This window comes from Triturus cristatus, chromosome 2_2 (assembly GCF_964204655.1).
Source record: "Triturus cristatus chromosome 2_2, aTriCri1.1, whole genome shotgun sequence".
Lineage (NCBI taxonomy): Eukaryota > Metazoa > Chordata > Amphibia > Caudata > Salamandridae > Triturus > Triturus cristatus.
This window is the reverse complement of record NC_140582.1, coordinates 720,059,008-720,077,835: the sequence shown is the minus strand read 5'-3', so window position 1 is coordinate 720,077,835 and position 18,828 is coordinate 720,059,008. Positions and strand designations below refer to the sequence as shown.

The 18,828-nt window shown below is 49.7% G+C and overlaps 2 protein-coding genes across 4 annotated transcripts in view; one reads left to right on the top strand and one right to left on the bottom strand.

Moving 5' to 3' along the window:
• FAM149A (family with sequence similarity 149 member A) overlaps positions 1-18,828 on the bottom strand; it is a 539,436-nt gene that overhangs the window by 32,327 nt on the left and 488,281 nt on the right. For both annotated transcript variants that reach the window (XM_085641973.1, XM_085641974.1), the window contains exons 10-11: positions 5,342-5,563; positions 1,878-1,998 (exon numbers count right to left, since the gene is read on the bottom strand). In XM_085641973.1, the coding sequence (XP_085498099.1) occupies positions 1,878-1,998; positions 5,342-5,563 (343 nt within the window). The remainder of the gene's footprint in view (positions 1-1,877; positions 1,999-5,341; positions 5,564-18,828) is intronic.
• Positions 1-18,828, top strand: part of LOC146862707 (uncharacterized) — a 228,024-nt gene that overhangs the window by 18,611 nt on the left and 190,585 nt on the right. The window lies entirely within an intron of this gene.

Genomic DNA, 18,828 nt, shown 5'->3' with positions numbered 1-18,828 from the left:
GGGGGACAGTACTTTTTGCGCTAAATTCAAACTCTTTAGGGAGTCCTCTAATTGATTGGCTAGAGGGCAGCTTGCATTGTATCAGCCTGTGCGGCCTTCACACAGAAAGATGAATTCGAATTAGGATTTGGATAATCAAGTTGGAGGAGAACTTCCTCGCTTTGAATTTACACTCCCAATGGAGAGGCTACGAGGGGATATGAACCATTGGAGGAGGCTCCTCGTCACCCTCATGGCCTTGTTCAAGATGATGGTTCTCCCTTGATTGTTATATGTGTTCCAGAATACTCCATATCCGATCTTGAGTACGTTCATCCGGGCGATTGAGGGAGAGCTACGCCCCCTGTTATGGGAGGGGGGCAACCCAGGTATTGCATTGCATAAGTTGCAGCGTGGGTCTATGAGGGTAAATTGGTGGTTCAAGACATCAGGAATTATTATCTGGTGTCCCAGCTCATTAATATCAATAATTGGGTCTTTGCACCCTAAACCGAACGAGCGTACCAGGTGGACCGACACACCATGGGAAATGGAGGTTACCCAGCTGCATTGTATTGCAGGGGCCACAAAAAACGTCTTCCTGTGCACACATCGACGGTGATACAGGCATGGCAAACGCCCACAAAACTACTGGGGTGGGAGACCAAACTGATGGAACAAACCTCACTTTGGGACTATGATCTACTGGATGAAGTGGGGTGCCTGCAGGGCTTTAGGCCGCCTTGGAGAGGTTTCGTGAAAGGGGGCAATGATTAAATTTGAAGACCTGCAGTTAGAATATCAGACGGCTGACAGAGAACAGTTTTGTTATCTGCATTTGAGACATGCCCTACGGTGCCACATACCGGAGGGAGAACTGTTTCCCGACTGGTACCCATTAGAAGACAGATTGCTACTTGACCTGCTAGTAGACAAGGTCATTTCTCTTACATATCGGAAGATAATGAATAACTTGTCAGATACTTTGGGCCCCCTGAGGGAGGCATGGGAGACAGATGTTGGACTACTGGAGGACGACGACTAGGCTGACGTCATACAGAGCCCTTGAGAAAGTGCTCTACGAGCACGGTTCAGACTGTTCCAACTCTGAATCCTTCATAGGTCATACACCTCCCAGACACTCCAACATCGACTGAGCTGATGTGACTCTGGCCAATGAGCTAGGAGCTGCAGGGAGTTGGGCACCTTTTTCCACATTCTCTGGGCCTGCCCCAAAATGTAGAGTTACTGGACTGGAGTAACCTGGATAATCACTATAGAAGTGGGTCTTCAATTCCCATCGGAAGCACGGTGGCACCTTTTGGGAGTGACAGGGGAAACAACTTGTCCTAAGCACACCAAGGCCTGGTTAATGCTAGCATCAGGAGTGGCAAAAAGGAACATCGCTAGGACATGGGCAGCTGCCGATCCCCTAAAGATAGATCAGAGACTGGAAAAAAGATCTAGATTGATGTCAGCGAGCTGAGAAAGTAGTTTACCAGAGCAGAGGGTATCCCACAAAATGGGAAAAGATCTGGATCCCATGGAAGAAGTACAGAACTTAAGGGTGCAGGGCCGGGAGGTAGGAGGGGTTTGACATACAGGTGTCTACACCCAGTGTGACTGGGGTAAGATAATGTAAATTCATTGTTGATTGAGACTGTACTGTTCCTTCTGTCCACTACCACCAGACTATGGCATATCTGTAATTGTTTACAATTGGGTATTACGCAACTTTTTAATAAACAGAACTTTAAAAACAAAATGCTTTCATCTGTGTTACGATTGGATAATGGACTCCAGGAGGCCACCTTTAAAAAACACTGGCACTCTTCCGAAATTGTTCATTTTCAACAATCCTTCTGCATTAGTTATTGTAGCAAAAGTTCAACTCTTACTGAAGAAGGCCATGCCCCTGGCAATGTGAGATGGTGTTCCACTGTCTCTGCGTTGATTGGTGGTAACTTGTTGCGGGACGTTGGGATAGATGGTGAGGACAAACGATCCATACCGGTGCAACTAAAATGAATAAAAACAAGTTGACAAAACAGGCCATATACAAAGCATTCCTAATCATGTCTGTACTTATTGTGCTCTCACTTGGACAAACAGTCCATATTAGCAACTCAAATAGAAACATTGCATACATGGACAGGTGTAACCTTACTCATTCATGAATATCTTTTGTCATGTTTCACTGGAGCTTTCCACTATGGAATACTACATTTCAGTGTGCACTTAGTTGCTCAATACAGAAAGCAGTTGCTTTCAAATGCACAATCAACACTGCATGAGAACTTTTTCACCAAAAAAGAACACCTTCTAATGTTTAGTAGCTTATGGATGCACAGGGAGCTTACCTTCTAACAACTATCAGAATAATGAAATGTGCTATTGGATATATATGAATAGGACAGCTGTGCTGAGCAAACTATCTCTAGATGCTGTGGTGAGCAGACAGATTTTTCAGGCAAAAATGCGGGTGCTCTCAAACAAATGTTTTTTCCGCAAAATCCTACATTTGGAACAATCTAGTTTCTGGTTGAGGCATTGAAGAGGAGGTTGCAATTCATGGAACCATTAGCTCTAAGCTGAGATCCATATTTGATGAAAAGAGAAAAACCAGCCAATTAGCACTTTCTGATCTAGGCACTCTTAGCTTGATATTCTAAGAATGTGATTGTTAGAGATTGCTAGAAACTGATACAAACCAGCAAATCTCACAAAGAACACTCATCTGAGCTAACTTTTACAATTTGTTGTGCATAAATTGTAAGATTGTCCTCAACCAGAGTAGATAAAAAAAGAAATTGATTGTTACAGCTATGACTCGGGGTTCTAAAAGTGTATTTTCAGCTAGTAAAACACATAGATTTCTAACAGAGACCTGCATTGGTATTCAGGGTACAGGGGGATCTTCAAGAGTGGGGTAAAGTGGACCTCATTGTAATCTCCAAAATAGGTGACCTCTGGGTGCGGGGAGAGGTTAAAGCCTTTGCGTCCCTCCAGCAGGAGTTTGAGCTAGCTAATACCGAATATTTCCGCTACCTACAGGTTCCCCATGCGTTGCAGATGCACATACCATGCGGCGATTCGCCCCCAGACTCCTCCCCATTGGAGGATAGGCTATTAGATGGGTTCCTACCCACTAAAGCAATCTCACTAACATATAAGAAACTTATCAACCACACTGGGGATCCACTCCGCCAGACGACAGTTAAATGGGAACAGGACGGGATAATTTTGGACGATGACGCCTGGACAGAGGCAGTGGCCTCCCCAAGGTAGATAGCCATCTCAGCTAGACTACGCCTCATCCAGCTCAAGATACTCCATAGAGTATACATAACGGGACCTTGCCTGGTGAAAATGGGAGGAGCAGAGGGGAGTGAATGTAGAAAGGGGTGTGGCCAGACGGTTACATTGTTACACATACTATGGGAATGTGACCGCATACAGTGCTACTGGGGCAAGATTCACACAGTAATGAGTGACGTATTGACAAAGGTTGTCCATCTAGAAACAAAGAGATGCCTGTTAAATGTGTGGGAGCCCACAGATCTGAAAGGGGCCCAGAAAACATGGGTGATGCTTGGCCTTATGATAGCCAAATGAAACATTGCACAACTCTGGGAAGCTGATCACGCCCAACCGAAGAGGCCTGGAAAAGAGACATGGACTGGTGTATGTTTAGGGAAAAGATGGTGTATCTGGCAAGGAGCTGTCCCCATAAATGGGTTTCCATCTGGAACGAGTGGAATATATATCGAGGATCCATCTGTACACCCCACCAACTGCCAGACCTACAAGTACAATACTCACCATAAATGCTATATGTAAACATAGTGCTACTCTTGAATGTATCAACCTACATGTGTAATTATGGATACCTTATGATGTGATGTACTGCAGTGATTGACTTTAACCTGTTAATAAAAATAATTCTTTAAAAAAAAAAAGAGTGGGGTAAAGTGTGCAACTCATTTTGAATTGAGCAAAGTCAAAGAATATATGTTTTTTGCATTGAGGTAAATCTATCATGACCCTGCCAAACGTGTGGTATGAAAAGAAAGGATGTTAACATGAAAGCATAACTAGATTTCACCAAAGTAGGATTAGGTTTATCATAAAATCCTTCGAGGAGGATTAGTAAATGTGCAGATATGTGGTAAAGTGTACTAGGGAGAGTTTAAAACGCTGAAGGTCCCTACACTAAACCTGGTTAGCATTCAGTTTGCATTGTCTCCTACCAATCAGTAAGAAAGAATCCAAACCATGTAATAATATTAATGATAATAGTAATATTAACCACAATGATAATCTATGTTGTTGTTGGTAATGTTATCAGTTGCAATAATAATAATAATAATAATATGCTATCTTATGGTACATTTGCCATACGACTTTATAAACAACAACTTGTATGTAACAAATATTATTTGCCAATCAAAATTGCCACTAATTTAATCTGCCTCTCGTCTTCCTCAGAAGAGCGAAAGGCTGAGTCGACCATACCAGGATTAAAATAGCAATTGCTCAACTCACTGAGATATGTTATCCTTCCATAGCCTTGGTCAATCTGACCCTGTTAAGGTGCTGCCTCTATATCCGCATGACTCATCCTGGTCAAGGTGTTGCCTGTATCTGCATGACTCATTAACAGCAAGAGATCATTCATCATATCGAAGGCAGCATTTAACCTCACGATGGACCAACAGAGGTATTTATTGATCCAGAAACACAGCCCTGATGAGTCATCACGGGCCCAGGTCGAAAGAGACCTAGCTTAATGGAATCCAGCAGATGATACATGTGCATTTGAGTTAGGACTTCCTAACAGTCTTAAACTCACTGGCCTTCCGGATTCAAAAAGCGTGTCTTTGAAAAGAGCTTTTTTGTGAGTTTTTTTAAATGAAGTAGGCACTTTGAACAATGACATTTAAAGTAAGGTGAATCCATAAGGCATGAGGAGAACGAGGTGCACTGTCTGCTGTTTGCTAAATTACCATCACTGATAGTGAAAAGCAGGTCCCATTAGAACCATCAATTTTGAGATGAAAGACTTCCAATCCTTGCCCTAACCTTCATGGGGTATTTCTCTAAAACTATTTCAGACCAATGATATGTGGGCTATGTTTCAAAATCTGTGTACTGTGAGTGTAAAATCAGTTAAACAATTTAAGCCCTTAATGCAAGCTTGTGACAATTCAGCAATCAAAACAAGGAAAAATGCCATCTGTACATTCCACGTGCAAGAAGTCACCATGATTTCATAAAGTAAGACCTGTCAAATTATTGTTATAGACCTATATTTGAAGACAGCACATTACTTTCAATGTGATGATAAATGATCATGGCTCACAGTTTTGTGCCCCTTAACACTTCATCGCTGTAAACATTGGGGGTCTTTGATCTTAGTGGGTCTGAGGTGAGAGATGGCAGCCGGCGCAGTGCTGGAGTTTTTCTGGAAGACACTGGTGGAGCACGAGATGTTGAGAGAAGGCTGTTGTCCACAGTTCGTCCAAGACGATTCCTCGCAGTAGAAATACTGGAGCCAGTACAGAGCTGCTTATCATCTTGATCACTTAAATACAAAAACATATCTTTTTAGTCGCTGACGACATAAAATCATGCTCAACAGATAATGGGAATCAATATGTATAACTATATTCTAAAAACATTGAGTTGGATGGTATACATGTGCTATTCTCTAAACTTACAAGGTTGTGTTTACAGGGTGGTGCACATAGAACATTTCGGTGTATTTATGAACAAGAGTCTTAGTAATGTTGTTTACTCCCCCAAAATACCTACACGTTGTAGGAAACTGGCTCTCTATGTAGTGGGCCAAAACGAGGTACACTGTGCAGAGAGTCCAGGCAACCCTTATTGGTTTACAGATGCAAACATTATAACACTCAATGCTCCCTTGTACTAGTGCAGGTGAGCAGTTTAGGCTTATCAGAGGGTAGTGCTAAGCAATTGTTGTACTCACAGAGGCAATACACTCAAGAATAAATTGGGAAAGATTTCGAAAAATAGCTTGTATTTTAATGTACATTTTCATACCAAGAACTATCGCTATCAAGGAAGTACTTTTTTAAATATCGATTTTTACAGGAAAGTAAAATGGTCACTTAAATGCATCTTTACACAGCAATGCTCTCCTATGGGAAAAAAGCATATGTTGCATACAGTTTTTTACTGGCGGTTTCTGGGGTCTCCTTCTGTACTTGGGTTGTAAGGGGCCAAGGCCCAAAGTACCACCAGCAGTTACTCATTACCTGCCCTGGGGCATCGGGGTGCAGAGGTGCTGGCCGTGTTGGTAGCTTTGCGAACTACGTTGGTGGAAAAAAGGAGGCCTCTAAAAAGAGGCTGCAGAGGGGGACAATTCTGGGAGCTCCAAAGGGGGGGCTCGGGTCACAAGGGTCCTGGAAGCAAGCTGGCTTTCGGATACCTAGGCTGGGACGCTCTGGTGCAGAGTGGATAGGTCGTCTGAGCTCTGTTTGTCTAAGGCCCTTGCGGTTGTCGGTCTCACCAATTGAGGGTGCAGAAATCAGGGTAGCTGGGCCACTCTGGAAGTTGGTCTCTGAGGTGCTTATGAACCTTAATGGATGCTCGTCTCAGTGCTGTTAGAGTCCTGACTGGACTTAAATAGGCCTTGACTGCTGCAATGGGTCCGGTACCCCCTGTATTGGTGCTGTGCTGCTCCGGTCAGTCATGGGGTCCTCTCACTCGGTGGGGGGAAAGATTTGACTTTCGGGAGCACAGGTACCTCTTCCTGGGTGGCTACTGTGTCGGACTGGCTGGGGAGCGGCAAGACGCTGAACTGGACGCTTCTTCGGTGCCTGCAGACTGCAAGGGAAAACCTCCTCTACTCCAAGGGAGATTGCTGGCAATGTGGAAAGGGCTGGTAGTCTACTGGGGTTCTTGGCAGATGCTCAGCTGCAGCACGAGTCATTTGGTCACAATTGCCGAGACCGGTGCAGGCAAGGTTTGGCACCAAAAGTCCACAGAAGTCTTCAGTTCTTGTTTTCTCGCAGCTCTTCTTTGCCCCCTTCTTCTGGATCCTTTGGATCCAAGTTCCTGGCACCAGGGGTGCCTCATAAATCCTCAATTTAGGGTGTTAAGGGGAGTGACAGGTAGTAGCCAATGGGCTACTTACCTTTAGGGTGAGTACACTCCCTATATGACCACTTCCTTTGGGAAGTAGGCATCACCCTGACCCAGTGAGCCTAATTCCACCAAAAATCAAGATAGAGGAATTCTAGTTTTTGTTTTCACATCAGGTAGCCCACCTTAGGGGTGGATCTAGCCTGTTAGGGAACACACCTCCTGACTAGCTAATTTTCCCGCTTGACCTGGTGCCAAATGGGTCTGGGGCAGGAGGTAGCATTTCCCGTCAGGGGCAAGCCTGAGTCACATATCAAAGATAGCAAAGGGCTTTGTAGCCTCCTGCCTTGATATGCTGATTACTTGGTCAACCTGCTTGGAGGAAGTGATAACACCGCTTGGCAGAGCAGACATTGTTTCTGTCCTGTGTGGGATCTCACCTGTAGGGGGTCAGAAATCTGTCTGTGGAGGCAGGCTGGTCTACACCAGTAAGCCAGTAAACAAGAGGTTGGTAGCTTTTTAGGGGACACCTCTAAGGTGTGCTTTGGGTGAATGTATTAATAAAATGTATTAGTACAAGATGTTTGATAACAAACAGCTTTAGTTTCAGTGAAGCCATCGTGTAGCTGGGTAACTAGTACTCACCATGCCCAGTATATATACTCAAGATGGCTTCCCTGTTCACTAGCAATGTCCAAGAATCGACATGGACATCACAGGGGTATATCTGCTCATGCAGATATGTCCTTGCATGGAATGTAATGCACTCTGCCTTAGGGCTGTAAGGCTTTCGGTAGGGGTGACTTACTTATGTTATATGCAGTGTCTGCAGGAATGGCACACAGGAGGTACGCTGTTGTGTCTTCACTTTTCTCTGCACTATGTCACACAGCCCGCAATGGCAGTTTGCAAGAGTGTGGTTAGGGGTCACTTAAGGTGGCAAAATGCACACTGCAGCCCTTAAGAACCCGCTTTAGTCTACTTGCCCAGGTAGCATGGGTAACCTTTACTAAGGACTTACAGAGGGTGCTAAAGATATTGCCAATTTGGGGAACAATTGTACAGTTATAGGGAAATAGATCTGGCACTGGGGACCTGGATAGCAGGGACCCATTGCACTGTTGTCAAGATTGCATCAAGCACCAGGCAAAAATTGGGGTGACCATGTCAAACAAGCATTTGCAATGCAATAGGTCTCGCATTTGCAAGAGTTTGAGCTATTGACATTGCAAATGACCCTGCCTTTTATTTATGTGTTATTGAAAACCTGCAAGTGGTGCACTTAAACAAGCACTTTGTACTTTGCAGGTTTTCTTAACACATACATAAAAGGCATTGTCAATGCCATATTGCATTGTAAATGCTTTATGCAGTGTTTATTCTATAAACAATCCCTTTTGTGCCTTCCTTATTAAGCCTTTTTCCGTCATTCTCTCCGTTTCCACCGTTCCTCCCTGAACCACCCTTCCTGCATTACACTGTAAACAGCAATGTGGGTAAAATAAAGCAAATCAATGCAGCTATCCATACGCTTCTTGGCGTTTGGATCTTTCAGAGAAACAACAGGCTGCAGCTAGTGAATAAATAATTCACGGTCCTGGAAAGCACTTTTGAGTGTGACATCACAAATATTGTTGTGGATAATGGTTCTCATGACTGGCTAGGCTGAGTTAATTAACTCACACAGACTAAAAACATCAATTGGGAAGTGAAGGAGCACAGTGAAGTCTAAGAGAGAAAGGTGTGGACACTGAGGTTAAAAGCACAGAGGGTGGAGACATTAAAACCAAGAGTGAGGGCGGGGGTGGCACCTGCATCCAAGCACGGGGGTGACACCTTCTTCCAATATAGCTGTATATTTCATTTATTGTTACCTGCCAGAGCTTTTTTTTATACTGTTTATCTAAGTGGTGAGATGTTGGCCGGTGATCCCACCGGCACCACGCACATTCGTTGCAGCACGCTCTCAACACGCTGAGCTAACCTTGTAGCGCCTTGAGCAGCTGACCGCTTCTTAAAATGTAATCTTAAGTGAATTTGCAACTTGTATTTATGTTACTCTAACCCAGGGGTACTCATAGTACGGCCCGCGGGCCGCTAGCGGCCCGGCAAGCCTTTCTTGGCGGCCCGGCAAGCCTTTCTTGGTGGCCCGCGGACCTTGCAGATATCGTACCGGTGTTTGGTTTTTTTAACGGGGATTCAAGCGATAGTCCGAGTGGAGCTGCTGGGGCGCTAAGAGGTGAAATACAACAAAGCCTCGTTATCATGCAAATGGTCTCTTAAAGACCTGTGAAGTCTCTTCCTCCAGCTAGTTTACCATCCACTCTGCGGTGGAGAATTCTAAAAGCATCACAGAAAGAATGCAATCCCCAGGGATTGTAAATGTGTCTGTGGGCGCCTTTGTCTTCTTATCTGCAAATCCGAGTCACACAATAAGAAAAGTTTATAAGGTAAAGTAAATAAATCGCCTGTTTGGGGTGAACGTTGTGATATAGTGACAAAACGGTGTAAAATGAAATCAAGAGATAGGCGTTCCAATGGCGATCCTAGGAAACAGTGTGATCTTGGACAAATCTCACACTCTCCCGCAGCACTGCAGTCTCATGTTAGGAACCGGTGGAATTTGCCCAAACGCAGTTTTAAGAATATTTTTTTTTAAAACACAATGAGATTCGTCTAAAATCTGTGGTGACAGCAGCTTTAATAATTCGGAGGGGAGGGGGGGGGTGACAAAGAATGACAAGAGAACAGCAGGGTGTGAGAGTCGGGTAAGGGGACAGAGGGTGACAGAGGGCAGTAGGGAGAGACAGAGACAGATAGAGATAGAGACTAACAGACACAGGGACAGACAGATAGGCAGAGACAGGGACAGACAGAGGCAAAGAGACAGACGGAGAGGGAGGGAGACAGAGAGGGAGGGAGACAGAGAGGGAGGGAGACAGAGAGAGAGGGAGACAGAGAGAGAGGGAGACAGAGAGAGAGGGAGACAGAGAGAGAGGGAGACAGAGAGAGAGGGAGACAGAGAGAGAGGGAGACAGAGAGAGAGGGAGACAGAGAGAGAGGGAGACAGAGAGAGGGAGGGAGACGGAGAGAGAGAGGGAGACGGAGAGAGAGAGGGAGATGCAGAGAGAGAGAGAGGGAGACGGAGAGAGAGAGGGAGACAGAGAGAGAAGGAGACGGGAGAGGGAGGGAGACGGAGAGGGAGGGAGGGAGACGGAGAGGGAGGGGGAGAAAGAGGGAGAGAGAGGGGGGGAGAGAGGGAGGGAGACAGGGAGGGAGGGAGACAGGGAGGGAGGGAGGGAGGGAGACAGAGAGAGAGGGAGACAGAGAGAGAGGGAGACGGAGAGAAAGAGGGAGACGGAGAGAAAGAGGGAGACGGAGACGGAGAGAAAGAGGGAGACGGAGAGAAAGAGGGAGACGGAGAGAAAGAGGGAGACGGAGAGAAAGAGGGAGACGGGGAGAAAGAGGGAGACGGGGAGAGGGAGGGATACGGAGAGGGAGGGAGATGGGGAGAGAGGGAGAGGGGGAGGGAGGAGGAGAGAGAGGGAGAGAGAGAGGGGGAGAGAGAGGGGGAGAGAGAGGGGGAGAGACAGGGAGGGAGACGGAGAGAGAGAGGGAGACGGAGAGAGAGAGGGAGACGGAGAGAGAGAGGGAGACGGAGAGAGAGAGGGAGACGGAGAGAGAGAGGGAGACGGAGAGAGAGAGGGAGATGGAGAGAGAGGGAGACGGAGAGGGAGGGAGACGGGGAGAGGGAGGGAGATGGAGAGGGAGGGAGACGGAGAGAGAGGGAGAGGGGGAGGGAGGGGGAGGGAGAGAGAGGGAGAAAGAGAGAGAGAGGGAGACGGAGAGAGAGAGGGAGACGGAGAGAGAGGAAGACGGGGAGAGGGAGGGAGAGGGAGACGGGGAGAGGGAGGGAGACGGGGAGAGGGAGGGAGACGGGGAGAGGGAGGGAGACGGAGGGGGAGGGAGGGGGAGAGAGAGGGAGAGAGAGAGAGAGGGAGGGAGAGGGAGAGAGGGGGAGGGGGACAGAGAGGGAGGGAGGGAGGGAGACAGAGAGAGAGGGAAACGGAGAGAGAGAGGGAGACGGAGAGGGAGGGAGACGGAGAGGGAGGGAGACGGGGAGAGGGAGGGAGAGGGAGACGGGGAGAGGGAGGGAGACGGGGAGAGGGAGGGAGACGGAGAGGGAGGGAGACGGAGAGGGAGGGAGACGGAGAGGGAGACGGAGAGGGAGAGAGAGGGAGAGAGAGAGGGGGAGGGAGAAGGAGAGAGGGGGAGGGGGACAGAGAGGGAGGGAGACGGAGAGAGGGAGACATGTTTTGAAAGGTTTTTTTTTACTCTAGCTCCGCCCCCCACTGATCCCGCCCCCACTGACTCCACCCCTACCAGTGCAGCCCTCGGCCACTAACCACACTGTAATTTTGGCCCCCGACAGAAAGTTTGTGAGTACCTCTGCTCTAACCACTAGTATCTGGAGTAGACGTATGTACTTACTACCATTCTTACGGGACGTTAGAGTTTATCTGTTTGTATCTTTTATGTTATTCATGTCCTCTGAAGTCCTTATGTAATGCAACGTGTTCTATTGTAAAGCGCTCTGACACCTTCGGGTAAAGTTCGCGCTATATAAAAGCGTATTAATAAACTCTGTCGCTCTCAGTGGGCTTAAAACGTACTCCCTCTAAACTTTGAGTTATCAGTCGAAATGTATGTTTTACCTTGTCTTAAAACACCCGAGGGATGTTACCTCTTAAGTGAAAGTGCTTCAGCGCCTCGTCAGGTGCATCGAAGCGCCACTTCATAAAATGGTTCATTTTCTAAGTTATAGCCCTGGTCAGCGCACTTTGACCCAAACAAAGCGTCCTGTTGTAAAACGTATGAAGACCCTGTCCACGTCCTACTCGCAAAGGGTGCTCAAACATTATAGGGGTCATTTTAAGACAGATGTATTATTAGTGTTTTTTGCCTGAAATGTCATTGCCTGGTTCCACCTATCGCTTTACTGGTGCCCACCTCTTTCTTAGCGCCTAAACACTGCCTGATTAGATAAACAGCACTAGGAATATCTGTGGCTTTCTGGAGTCTCAGGGCCCCTCTTTAATTGGGGGGGGGGGGCGGAAGCCAGACAGGGTAGGGGCAGACACATCTTCTTCCATTGTGCCGTAGCACCGGAAGCTGGCATTAGCATTGCGTCTGGTTTCGCAGCGCTTGGTGGGTTTACTGCCTGGGAATGCACACGGTCATGTTCTCTTGGTACTAATGATTTAATGAAAATCCCACAGATCATTGAGTTTACGGCGCTGTTGGTTACCAGACAGATCTCCGCAGGGGTTGCTCAGAGCACCAAGTTAATAATCTCCCAGACCGGACTTCTGATGCGGGTCCACGGACTGGGGCTCTGCTTCACACTCAGAACCAGGGCCAAGAATGTGATCCATAGATGCAGCACGGCGCATGGGCAATACACTGTGTGCTCCTGTGGTTGTGTGTGCACACGAGGGCCTTTTTAAAGCAGGAGGAGTCTTACTTAGGTTCCGAGTAGTGTGCTAATCACTGTACAGCGCTTCAACGTCTCGTCAGGCATAGTAAGCACTATGTACATGTAATTGTAATTACACGTGTTTATTTAGAAATAGCCCCCCCAAATCACTAGATTATTGTCACATTATTGTCCAGTTACTGGTTCTGTCCTAAAGATACGGGCTTTGGGCTGTGGCCTTCATTCCTCCTGCTTCGTTGAGTCTGTGCTCCATGGACAGGTCAGACCTCTTGCTGTGTCTAGCAACTGCGGCGTGGAGGGGGGCAGAAGCGACGCAGTATCACCTTAAGGACCGCGGGGACCCAAGTAAGACATGTGTTGGACTTGGCCCTTCTGGCAGGTTCACCCCTGAACTTTTTTGCGTTTTACTGGTAACTTGGTGTGGTAATTGTTTGGTCTCTGCGCACTTTCCCTGTGTCCCAGGGTAAAGTGCGTGCGTGCTCTGAGTGCATGTGGTGAGATAGGCCTGCCCTCCCATAGGAATGCATGGGGAATGTATGTGTCCCTAGTAGTTCCTGATGCGTGGGGTGTGCAGGCCCGAGTTTGGTATGTGCGGACTCGTGGGAGTGAATGCTGCGCGATGATGTGTGCGGCGTGCATGTACCTAGTGTGGAAGTGCCACTTCTAGAAGTGGGCACTTCTGTGTGCAGTGTGTCTGTCGCGTGATTGGCTGGTCATGTCATGTGACGTGCTAGGGATTCCCCAGAGTCAGGATGAGTCACCCAGTGGTGAATGGGGAGATCAGCAGCTAGATGGGTGGGAGGAGTACACCTGGGTCCTGAATAGGACAGGGTTTTCCACACACAATGCTGGCCCCGCCCCCTGTGGTGCGACTGACGACCCTGGCCCTGCCAGTGAATAGAGTGAGGGGCTGAGCACATCAAGGGTGCTCCCCAACCAGCTGCGACTGGTTTTTCCCCTCACCCTGAACCCAGAACAAAGGGTTTGACTGTATAAAAATGGGGCTGTGTCCCCACAGAAACTGTTCTCTGCCAGGATCTTACCTGAGGGGGGCTGCTGCTGCTGCTGGGCCAGAGGACCGCCACTTGGACTACCTCCCTGCCTGGAGGCCCAGTGCGCTGGCTCTGGGTCCAGCCTTGCCCCCCACCCCTGCCCTGCTGCATGCAGGGAAGAACTTTGCTGGACTTTGTGGTGCTTTTCATCCTACAGCGCTGGAAGCGCTTTATTTGTGTCCCCAAAGCGCCTGGAAGCGCTTCTTATTTGCCTTAGCGCTAGGAGCGCTTTATTTGGTGCCCCCAGCGCTTCTAGAGCGCTTTTACGTTGGCCGTAGCGCTAGGAGCGCTTTATTCTGGAGGCCGGTGCCCACCCGGCATTGTGGTGCGCTTGCGGGTGCCTACCCCGCTTATTTAATTATTTTCTTACGGCGGGTGCCCACCCCACCGTATATTACTTATTACGAGGGAGCCTACCCCTCTTTGTGCCGAAGTTGGGATCACCGCCGCGGCCCGGGCTGGGACAGGAAGTCAGGCTGTCCTGGTTGGGACGTGGGCGGGGCCTCATTCAAAACAGGAAGCGGACGGGAGCCTACCCCGCGCTCCTGTGATCAGCAAGACGAGCGTCAGCCGGAATCCGGACGGAGGGCGGGAGCCTACCCCGCCTCCGTCGGTGAAGGAGAGCCCCGCGTCGCCCTGAGGGAGCCTTCACCCCGGTGAGTGGTGTCAGGATGTCCTGAGTCCCAGAGGGGGACTCCAACGTGGTGCTGCCGGTGAGTGGGGCTCGGCCACTGGGTGGTTGGGGGTGTGTCGGGGCATGCTTCTCGGTGCCCGCCCCCCCCGTATCGAAGTCCAGGCCGGCGAGCGTCGTCCTCATTCCCCCTCCCCGCTGCCCCGCCTGACAGTGGGCAGCGGCCGCCGTGCCAGAAAAGGCATCATCTTCGAGTCCAAAGGGACTCCCCCGAGTAGGGCACATTGGATTTCGAGCCCACGAGGCTCCAACTACTAGGGGGCATTTTTATTTTATCAGCAGAGCGGCCCCGGAAGGCAGCGGGCCGCTCCAACGTCGCCCCCCACCTTTTTCTAGAGCCCGTGAGGCTCCAACAAGGGGGCACATTATTATTTAGAGCCTGCGAGGCTCTAGGGGGGGCATTTCAGTTGTTCAGAGCCCTGGGAGGCTCCAACGTTGGCCCCAGCATTTCTCCAGTTGCCCAGCACTTAGTGGGCAACTGCCACGTTTAGGTTGGGGATAATTTACATTTTGGCTGGCGCAGCTTTACTGGGACAGAGCGTCCTTGCCCCTACTAGGCCAGTTGGCCCAGGGACTGCCACAGATAGTGGCTAATGTGAGTTTTTGCGCTATTGTACCTTTCCTGCACCTCTGAATGTGGTTATGCGTCATGTGCTTTGCTTTACACCTCTGAATGTTATGCATCATGTGTTTATGTGCTTAGACCCCTACAGGTATTGTGATACTTAGGTGGTTGTTTTCTCCCTAGTACAGGTGGTGCTAGTGAGGTCCTGATTCCCTGCGCAATATTTTCCTAAGGTGGTTAGGGTTGCGTAGGTGGTACTTACCTGATACCAGTAGTTACTGGTTGTGTGCTACATATGTTATTTTGTACTACAGTATTATTCCTATGTTCTAAGAGTGCTAATTCCGGACAGCGGTCCACGTGGCCCTGTCCCCTGTACATATAATCCCTTGTAAATTCTGCCCGTGCCTGTTGGCACATTGTAGAGTGTGTGTTTTTGTCTAATGTGTTGTGTATAATACAAAGGCTATTTTTATAGAATACCTTGTGTGGAGTTTCCTTTGTGGTGGGCCTTGGGTGTTGTTGCTGGGTGCGCGCGCAAACGCTTTACACATCGCCTCAGGGATAAGCCTGTCTGCTCGTGCCAAGCTACCAAGGGGGTGAGCAGGGGTTATTTTTGGCTTGTAACTTCCTTGCCCTGACTAGAGTGGTGGTTTCTGTCTGGCTTTGGCGCAAGCCCTAGCCAACCAGAAATCCCATTTCTAACATTGGTGATCAGCGGTGGGATTTGGACTTGCGTTTGCGCTGTACCGCAGCGGCAACTGGCCGCACTACAAAACTCTGCATTTAGATAAATCACATGGTATAGGGATTATTGTTTTTAATTGTCATTTCTTTGGAAATGTGTTTCTTGTGCACTGTGAGTTAGGTATCCCTAGCTCGGGAGGGTAGATCACCCCCCTTAGTGCATTGTGTTTTCTGGATTCACCAGAGTGTGGGATCCAGTGGTGGCAGCGTAATAGTGTCCAGTACATTTGTCCCCCGCCCTGCGCCCAGAGTTGGTACCTGTGTCACGTGGTGGTCAGGTTGAGGAATCAGGGGTGGTAGAAACTGCCTTACCAGTCCGAGGGGAGGGTTGTGTGTGTGGATGAATGGTGTGTGGCACTAGGCAAGTGAGTGTGAGTTCTCTGGGTTAGAGAGCTTGCTGAATCTTTTTGTGAATTGTGTGCTCCTGTGTGAAACTCAGACCCCTAGGTTCCCTGTATAATTTTTACCATAACGTCCGCCAGAATGGAGCCTGCTTGTGATCCCTATGAGCTAGCTTGGCGCCAGAGGCAGGAGTTAGAAAGGTACTGTACAGAGGGAGAGTCCGACACCCTGTACGAACTTCAGGACCACCTGGTTCTAGGGCAAAAGGGTCCATGGGATCTTGAGCACAGTATGGAAAGGGCCCGGGCCTCACACCTGGAGGGTGGTGGGTCTGTGGGGAGCCCTGAAGATTCAGAAGAGGAGGAAGAGGATGACAATACCTGGACGCCAGTAGAGAGTGAGGACCCCATAGGTAGGGCGTCCCTTGCTGGGTCCAGCGTAGGAAGCAGCGCCTCATCCCTTTCCCTGTCCCCAGAGGAGTGGGAAGATAGGAGGAAAGAAAGGGAGCACCAGCTGGCGTTAGAGAAGCTCAGGTTAGAGCATGCTCAGGCTATGGCGCAGCTGGAGGCCAGGAAGCAACAGCGAGAGACTGAGTGGGTCTTGGCGCGGGAGAGGGTAGAGGAGGCTGAGAGGGCCTCCACCAGAGGCAAAGTAGCTCTGGAGGGTAGACTATCCCCTGCGCGCAGTTTTAATTTTCTGGACTCCCCAGGGAGGGTTGAGTCCAGTGGTAGCAGCCAGATAGATTCCAGTGTAGGAAACCCCAGTCCCAGTTCCCCCAGTCGGGTACCTGTTCTCCAGGAGGAGGAGTTAAGGTTAAAATTCAGGGGCAGTAGGAAACTGTCTCACCAGACTTGGGAGGAGTTTGTGGATGGATGTGAGGATGCAATGTTTGATTGGATTTCCACAGCAAGTGATTTTGATATACTGTGTAATTTGGTTCTCAAAGAACACCTGCTCAGTTGTTGTGTGCCAGGGTTGCGCCAACACCTGTTGGGGTGTGGATTGTCTGAGCCCCTTGAGCTTGCGGAGGAAGGAGAGCGCTGGGAAAGGGCTAGAGGTTCTCTAGAGTCACTAGGGAGTAACTCCAAAAGTAGTGGGTCAGGTATCTTCCAGCCCAGCGTGGTGGAAGAGGCTCAGTGTAGCCCAGCTAGGTCCCAGGATAGCGAGGAGGGTGTAGGGGCTCACTGCCTGGCTCAGTGGAGCAGGAGTGAGAGGGTGACCGAGGGTCCCCAGACGCACGAAACCCTGCCTCAGGACTTGGATGGTTTCTTGAGGGAACACCAAGTTGGGGACCTAGGCTGTCCTGTTAGCCCATTTGAGGAAGATCTCCTGGTGAGTAGAGGACCTGGAGCACCTGTAACCAGGGCTCCTGTGGTTCTAGAGTCTGGCAGTACCGCTCCGGTAGGGAGGGTACAGGAGTCCAGTGTGAGGAGTGATTGGGGGATGAGTTTCCCAGTGGAAGAGCCTGTGGGTCAGGGACTACCCAGTTGGGCTAGGATCCCGTGTAGTGACCAGCGTGGCACCACTTCTGTTCTGGGGGATCTCCGCGCACTGTCAGGTGGACAGGGGACGGGAGATCAGCGCCAGACAGACAGTCGCTCGACATATGTGTCATTTGATAGCCTCAGGGGGATGGAGTGGAAATCCCCAGAAGTCCTGGAGTGCCAGGCAATTATTCCACCAAAGGTTCTAGGCCGGAGGTTGGGAGGCCAGGTTCAGGATCAGCCTGACCTGAAGGGTGGGACGTCTGTAACCAGCGTCCCGACCAGTTCTTCTTCCAGAGGTACCGCCCCAGTTGGTAGGGAGCAGGGCTCTGGAAGGGGGTGCAGAGGGTGGGAGAGCCCACCTCTGGCCCCGGTACAACCTGAGGGGTTAAACCCTGGGTTGGAATGGCGTTCTAGGTGTACCCCTCGCCAGAGGAGGAGGAACCCTAGGAGAAGAGGTAGGGGGAGGAGAGCCTTCCCTGAGACTCCTGGTCCGCCTGAGGGTGTAGACCCTAGGCTGGAGAACCAGTGGCAGTCTAGTCCTGTCTTGCAGAGAGGAAGAGTGGAGAATGGCCACTATGTGCCAGGGGTTACTACCGCCCACTCTGTGATTAGGCAAAGACCGGTGGCACCTGGGTGGCCTAGGGCCTGGTCTTGGCCGCGGACAGCTTGGGAGTACCAGTGGGGTAGCCCAGTTGGTCCAGACAGTGGTGTTAGAAAGAATTCCATGGGTTCACCATGGCGTAGAACCGGAGGGTGTCCCTGCAGTTGCGGGCCCGCGTCCGTGTTCTATCGCCCCAAGCAGGGAAGTCCATCACGATGGTGATTGGTCTGCCCTGCGTTTTGGCTGGAAGGGGGTTGTGTTGGACTTGGCCCTTCTGGCAGGTTCACCCCTGAACTTTTTTGCGTTTTACTGGTGACTTGGTGTGGTAATTGTTTGGTCTCTGCGCACTTTCCCTGTGTCCCAGGGTAAAGTGCGTGCCTGCTCTGAGTGCATGTGGTGAGATAGGCCTGCCCTCCCATAGGAATGCATGGGGAATGTATGTGTCCCTAGTAGTTCCTGATGCGTGGGGTGTGCAGGCCCGAGTTTGGTATGTGCGGACTCGTGGGAGTGAATGCTGCGCGATGATGTGTGCAGCGTGCATGTACCTAGTGTGGAAGTGCCACTTCTAGAAGTGGGCACTTCTGTGTGCAGTGTGTCTGTCGCGTGATTGGCTGGTCATGTCATGTGACGGGCTAGGGATTCCCCAGAGTCAGGATGAGTCACCCAGTGGTGAATGGGGAGATCAGCAGCTAGATGGGTGGGAGGAGTACACCTGGGTCCTGAATAGGACAGGGTTTTCCACACACAATGCTGG